General features: G+C 38.3%; 1 protein-coding gene across 1 annotated transcript in view; it reads left to right on the top strand.

Annotated features, from left to right (window-relative positions):
- The first annotated feature begins 2,812 nt into the window (after positions 1–2,812).
- The window catches only part of LOC115128535 (rho GTPase-activating protein 20-like), a 48,302-nt gene continuing 43,478 nt past the window's right edge, over positions 2,813–7,636 (top strand). Inside the window, 1 exon segment of the mRNA XM_029658452.2 lies at positions 2,813–3,197. Coding sequence (XP_029514312.2) covers positions 3,021–3,197 — 177 coding nt within the window. The 5' untranslated portion in view covers positions 2,813–3,020.

Below are 7,636 nucleotides of genomic sequence, written 5' to 3'. Positions count from 1 at the left end.
CACCTGGATTCGGTCTTATATAGCAAAATTTGAAATTGTGTTTTTTACATTGGATAAAAGTAAAGACTCAGAGCTACAAAATGGTATATCATACAATGCATTTTTGAGGAACAATGGGAAAGTAATTCTGCTTTGAAAGTTGACAAACTTGTAAACTCACTTTTGAGAAAATGGCCTTTGAATGTTTTGGTATAAAGTGAAGAGCTCTACTTTGTCTATACCCATTCAGCATCGTTCACACCCTCTTAAGCTTTAGCCCTACCCATCTTGTTTTCCTCTTGGAGCTTTCATAGCACAAACTTGACACTGGCTGATGATTTGTTTACCTATGGATAACATGAAAACAGCCTAACCAGCTCTGCTGGCAACAATTTCATTACGCTTTTTTACGCTTACTGACACCGGCCATATTCAACAGGTGTTGTACACTTTAGCTTAAGAAATGTAGCTACCTAGCTAAGTAAACAATGAACCTCGCTATGTAAACATGTAAGATCACACACGTCACGTAACGTTGGCTAACGAGCCAGCCAGCTAACATTAGCTAGTTAAACTACAATGAACATAGTGCCAAATCATTTCGTTACTACCCTGCATGAAAATGCTGGGACCTAACCAACCAGGTTCAATGTTAGCTAACTAATATTTGGCTCTAACTAGCAAAGCAAACAGCTCTGGGATACGAATACTATTGTCAGCTAGGGAGCCAGCCAGCTAATGTTAGCTAGCTAACAGCACACTTTAGCTTAAGACATGTAGCTAGCTAGCTAGGTAAACAATGAACCTATCTTGGTAGACAAGCGTGTAAGATCACTCGTCACGTAATGTTAGCTAATGAGCCAGCCAGCTAATGTTAGCTAGTTAAACAACAATGAACATAGTGACAAATAATGTAGTTACTACACTGCATGAATATGCTGGGAGCTAACCAACCAAGTTCAATGTTAGCTAGCTAACATTAGGCTCTAACTATCAAAGCAAGCAGCTCTGGGATACAAATAATAACGTCAATTAGGGAGCCAGCCAGCTAACGTTAGCTAGCTTGCTAACAGTACACTTTAGTTTGAAATTAAACCACTTTCTGTCAAAATTATAAACGTGTAATATCTGTAAATGTAGCTAGCTAACGCTGCACTATCTTACTTGTATACATCATCATGCATGATGGACGCGTCTCCCTGTCATGGATGCTATGCTACGGTTGCCCTTAGTTATTTAGCAATTGTATTCGTATTTACAGATAGCATACACGTTTGTTATTAAGACACATGAAAGTTCACATGTTCTAGAAGGCATTTCTGTTAAAAATGCAATTTGAAAAACATTTAAAACTTTCAAATGACTCCTGTGAAGTTGTGACTTGCGACATACGCCTAGTTTCCTGAAATGGGTCATGTGTATATGCTTCCTATAAGACAAAAAATTAAGGTATGGTATGTGGGAATTTGGAATTTGCGTATGTTTATAGTGCGACCATTAGGTTAAACTTTTTTTAAATTACTTTTAGGAACAGTAATTGGTAACATATAATATTTAGTCTCAAATCTAGACTTTCAAATCTCTTATTCCTTAGCATGGGGATAATTGGGGGGACCCCACCCCCAAAAAAAAAAAAACGACAATTTTTGGGGGGTCTGCAGTATCTCGGGCTCTATAGTAGTCACATTGTTTCTGACACCTTTATCAGTACGAACAGTATTAAGCATGTGTTTGTAGGATTTATATTTTTTTAACCAAAATGTACTTTGAGGGTAGTATACAATATTATGTGTTGTTTAGAAAATGCCACAAGAGGGGGTCAGATTTTAACAAGTTAGGTTGTTAACTAATTTCAAAAGTTATGTTCCAACACTCCCTTCTTGTGCTAATATCAGTCATTTTAAGGTCTTGGTTGAAATAGTTTGTATTTTTTTCTAAGACATTGTCAGTTGGATAGGCTCTCTGCAAGGTTTTGTATGTCTTACCTATCATATGATTATCCTTTTCTGACTTTAAAAAGCCATTCATTTCCAATGGAAGAGAAGCGAAGCGGGCGGGGGACCATTGGGTGTTGCGAGCATGGGCAACAGAAGGGAACAGGGTGGGACCAAAGTTGTGGAAAACGGAACTTTATGCAAATACCCTGTGTCATCGCGGCACGCATGACCAATCAAAGCTCACTATAGCCCCTACTGGATTGGCTGTTGATCCCTAGCACCACCTAACATGCTTGCTAGCACCCATATGAGGGCGAGGGAGAATACAAGTTCCAGTTAAAACGTACTGTAAAAATCAGCCACATGCCAACGTTTTGACGTTTTGGTTAAAGATAAATAGTGGCAGTCCTCACTAGTGTGTCATATCTCATACATTGTATTAAATGGCACAGTAAGTTTAGTATTGTTTTACAGGTTTGACTTAATTGAGCAGTTATAAATTAATGTATCAACTTATTGTAGGCCTGTGACTATATTTGACCTTTTCCACACAGTTTTTCATAGTATTATGAGACATGTATACAGGTTGTTTGAAGGCAAACAGACCAACTCTATTGGGTGTGCATACAGAGAGTGGGGTGGACTGTGTCATGTATATACAGTAGAAAATTCATACTTCGTAAATTATTTTGCATTAGTCATGTTATTCTTGGCATGCAGAGCGCATTCCTTCACCTGGTCTGCAAACGGTTTGCATGTGATTTATGAGCTAGAACAGTTACCTCTCTATTAGAGCAAATGTTCATGTTTAGGTACCCAGCGGCGCTAGGACCGCCCTCAGTTCAGACTGTAGAGGCAAACCTACGCATGGGTTTGAGTCGAAACGAATACACTGCTTCAGACCGAAAGACTCCTTGTGGATCTCGTTGACAGCGACTAGAAATTATAATTTGCCAGTGCGTTCTTTGAGATTTCAGTGATGAACTCAGTCCAGGTTTATTTAACGCGTCTTGTCTCGTTTTTATCCGTTATATTGCCGTGAATTATGAATTTCTCACCGGGTTACCTCTTTATTCGTTTGGTCCTGTCGCTGGATAACTTTGGATGCAATGGGAATATGAATACGTGCGCTGTGGTCTGAAGCAGCAGCAGACTCCGAGTCGATCTACTGTAGTAGCCTTGATGGAAACCATGTCGCCACAGCAGGGAACTATCGGACAGAATAGGTCTGGCTCTTTGACAGGGGACAGCAAGCTCTGCGCGCTGCCAGACAGCAAAAAGGTAATGTGGATTCTGGAATGTATGGCATGGATGGTACTGAATTACTGATCTTCTTTTGGGTTTGTCACTTGCTCAATTCTATATGATCTAATTCCTGGTAGCATGCCATGCTGTTTGCTGTAGTAGGTTCAATGGGATTTGACATGATCATTAAACTTCCAGCCTAATCTGGGTTGTGTGCATTATTCACATATGCTATTGAGAGTTACTGGTCATGTTTTGTGTCACTTGGTTTCATGGATGGATTCCTGCGCTTTAACTTTAAATAGTATTTATTTGTTTATTTTTGGTTTATTTCATAATTTCAGACACCTGCTCCATAAATATAACATCGTTTATAATGCGACATAAGAAAATGATAAGACCCATTTTGTAGCCTAATGCAGGCTAATTTGAAATGGATTAGTTATTCAATTTGTGTAAATTACTCATACGTAAAATGACGCATGCCACCCAATGCAAATTTCATCAAACAATTAGATAATCAATAGGGCAAAATAAAAAATAAAGACAGCATATTCTGAAAGATGTTTAACATTCCATTTCATCTATATTTACATTCCTCTGAGTCAGTCTCCTCAAAGTTTGATGAGCTAAAGATTGGTTACAGTTTACAGACATATACAGTAGACCTATTCGACTTAAACATTTTAAAATATGGAAGGAAATTAACAATGCGTCGCTGTAGTCAAAAATCTGCTCTAGATCACAAATCAATTGGGATTGATAGTCACCAGACAGACAAGAGTGGCGCTGTGTTTGAGGGGCTCTGCACTCACTGGGAGTCAATAGTTTGACTGTCTGGCCTTTCGCCCCGCTCAGCATAATCCCATTTAGTTTTAGTTGAGTTAATGTTAATTCACAGAATTCATGGTATAAATATGATTGCTTTAGACTTGCAAATAGCTTCAGTTTCAGTGCAAATATCACAATGTTTCCTTCAATTTAGCTACTCTTCACCATTAGAAGTATCTTTATTGCCCTACAAACCTAACATAACATGTATTTGTAGTATACAGTGCTTTCAGAAAGCATTCATACCCCTTGATTTAGTCCACATTTTGTTGTTAGCCAGAATTCAAAATGGATTAATTATTTTTTTTCTCACCCATCTACACATACTACCTCACAATGAAAAAGTGAAAACATGTTTTTAGAAATGATTGCACATTTATTGAGAATGAAATACAGAAATATCTAATTTACATAAATATTTACACCCCTGAGTCAATACTTTGTAGAAGCACCTTTGGCAGCGATTACAGATGTGAGTCTTTCTGGGTAAATCTCTGAAAGCTTTCCATACCTGGATTTTGCATCATTTGCCCATCATTTTCAGGTCCTGCCATCGGTTTTCAGGTAGATTTCAATCAAAACTGTAACTCGGCCGCTCAGGAACATTCACTGTCTACTTGGTAAGCAATTCCAGTGTACAGTAGATTTCGCCTTGTGTTTTAGGTAATTGTCCTCCTGAAAGGTAAATTAATTTCCCAGTGTCTGATGGAATGCAGAGTGAACCAGGTTTTCCTCTAGGATTTTGCTTGTGCTTACTGTAGCTCCATTACGTTTCTTTCTTATCCTGAAAATCTCCCCAGTACTTAACGATTATAAGCATACCCATAACATGATGCAGCCACCACTATACTTGAAAATATGGAGAGTGGTACTCAGTAATGTGTTGTATTGGATTTGCCACAAAAAATACAACTTTGTATTCAGGACTAAAAGTGAATTGCTTTACCACATTTTTGGCAGTATTACTTTAATGACTTGTTGCAAACAGGATGCATGTCTTGGAATATTTTTTATTCTGTACAGTATTGTAGAGTAACTACAATGTTGTTGATCCATCCTCCGTTTTCTCCTATCACAGCCACTAAACTCTGTAATCGTTTTAAAGACACCATTGTCCTCATGGTGAAATCACTGAGTGGTTTCCTTCCTCTCTGGAAACTGAGTTATGGTTGCCTGTATCTTTGTAGTGACTCGATGTATTGATACACCATCCAAAACCTAATGAATAACTTCACCATGCTCAAAGGGATATTCAATGTATTTTTTTAAATATTTTTTTTACCCATCTAACAATAGGTGCCCTTCTTTGCGAGGCATTGGAAAACCTCCCTGGTCGTTGTGGTTGACTCTGTGTTTGAAATTCACTGCTCGACTGAGGGACCTTACAGATAATTGTATGTGTGGGGTACAGAGATGAGGTAGTCATTCACATTTTTACTCCTTAACTTATTTAGACTTGCCATAACAAAGGGGTTGAATATTTATTCACTCAGCTTGTCATGTTTTAAGAATTTGTAAACATTTTAAAAACATCATTACATTTTGACATTATGGGCTATTGTGTGTAGGCCAGTGACCAAAAAAATCTACATTTAATCCATTTTAAATTCAAGCTTTAACATCAAAATGTGGAAAAAGTAAAGGTGTGTGAATACTTTCTGAAGGCACTGTAGTATGCAATTAATGTGTTGGTGATTACTGCTGATAATAATACATTCTGAGCCAACAATAATTAATCAATGAAATTAAGTTCTAGCCCCCATTCTACCTCTGTTTAGAATATGTAACTGCACTCTGAAAATATGAGGTCAGTGGAAAGCTTGGCTTTACAGTTCATTAATTGGTAGTGGCAGGGCTATTCCTGCATAAAAAAATATAATATATATACAGTACCAGTCAAAAGTTTGGGCACACCTACTCATTTTCTTTATTTTTTACTATTTTCTACATTGTAGAATAATAGTGAAGATATCAAAACTATGAAATAACACATATGGAAGCATGTGGTAACGAACAAAGTGTTAAACAAATCAAAATATATGTTATGTTATATACAGTGCCTTGCGAAAGTATTTGGCCCCCTTGAACTTTGCGACCTTTTGCCACATTTCAGGCTTCAAACATAAAGATATAAAACTGTATTTTTTTGTGAAGAATCAACAACAAGTGGACACAATCATGAAGTGGAACGACATTTATTGGATATTTCAAACTTTTTTAACAAATCAAAAACTGAAAAATTGGGCGTGCAAAATTATTCAGCCCCCTTAAGTTAATACTTTGTAGCACCCACCTTTTGCTGCGATTACAGCTGTAAGTCGCTTGGGGTATGTCTCTATCAGTTTTGCACATCGAGGACTGAAATTTTTTCCCATTCCTCCTTGCAAAACAGCTCGAGCTCAGTGAGGTTGGATGGAGAGCATTTGTGAACAGCAGTTTTCAGTTCTTTCCACAGATTCTCGATTGGATTCAGGTCTGGACTTTGACTTGGCCATTCTAACACCTGGATATGTTTATTTTTGAACCATTCCATTGTAGATTTTGCTTTATGTTTTGGATCATTGTCTTGTTGGAAGACAAATCTCCGTCCCAGTCTCAGGTCTTTTGCAGACTCCATCAGGTTTTCTTCCAGAATGGTCCTGTATTTGGCTCCATCCATCTTCCCATCAATTTGAACCATCTTCCCTGTCCCTGCTGAAGAAAAGCAGGCCCAAACCATGATGCTGCCACCACCATGTTTGACAGTGGGGATGAGGTGTTCAGGGTAATGAGCTGTGTTGCTTTTACGCCAAACATAATGTTTTGCATTGTTGCCAAAAAGTTCAATTTTGGTTTCATCTGACCAGAGCACCTTCTTCCACATGTTTGGTGTGTCTCCCAGGTGGCTTGTGGCAAACTTAAACGACACTTTTTATGGATATCTTTAAGAAATGGCTTTCTTCTTGCCACTCTTCCATAAAGGCCAGATTTGTGCAATATACGACTGATTGTTGTCCTATGGACAGAGTCTCCCACCTCAGCTGTAGATCTCTGCAGTTCATCCAGAGTGATCATGGGCCTCTTGGCTGCATCTCTGATCAGTCTTCTCCTTGTATGAGCTGAAAGTTTAGAGGGACGGCCAGGTCTTGGTAGATTTGCAGTGGTCTGATACTCCTTCCATTTCAATATTATCGCTTGCACAGTGCTCCTTGGGATGTTTAAAGCTTGGGAAATCTTTTTGTATCCAAATCCGGCTTTAAACTTCTTCACAACAGTATCTCGGACCTGCCTGGTGTGTTCCTTGTTCTTCATGATGCTCTCTGCGCTTTTAACGGACCTCTGAGACTATCACAGTGCAGGTGCATTGATACGGAGACTTGATTACACACAGGTGGATTGTATTTATCATCATTAGTCATTTAGGTCAACATTGGATCATTCAGAGATCCTCACTGAACTTCTGGAGTGAAAGTAAAGGGTCTGAATAATTTTGCACGCCCAATTTTTCAGTTTTTGATTTGTTAAAAAAGTTTGAAATATCCAATAAATGTCGTTCCACTTCATGATTGTGTCCCACAAAGTTGATTCTTCACAAAAAAATACAGTTTTATATCTTTATGTTTGAAGCCTGAAATGTGGCAAAAGGTCGCAAAGTTCAAGGGGGC

Source organism: Oncorhynchus nerka, linkage group LG1, assembly GCF_034236695.1.
Source record: "Oncorhynchus nerka isolate Pitt River linkage group LG1, Oner_Uvic_2.0, whole genome shotgun sequence".
NCBI lineage: Eukaryota > Metazoa > Chordata > Actinopteri > Salmoniformes > Salmonidae > Oncorhynchus > Oncorhynchus nerka.
Note: the sequence above shows the minus strand (reverse complement) of the source record. Positions and strands in the feature narration are given on the sequence as shown.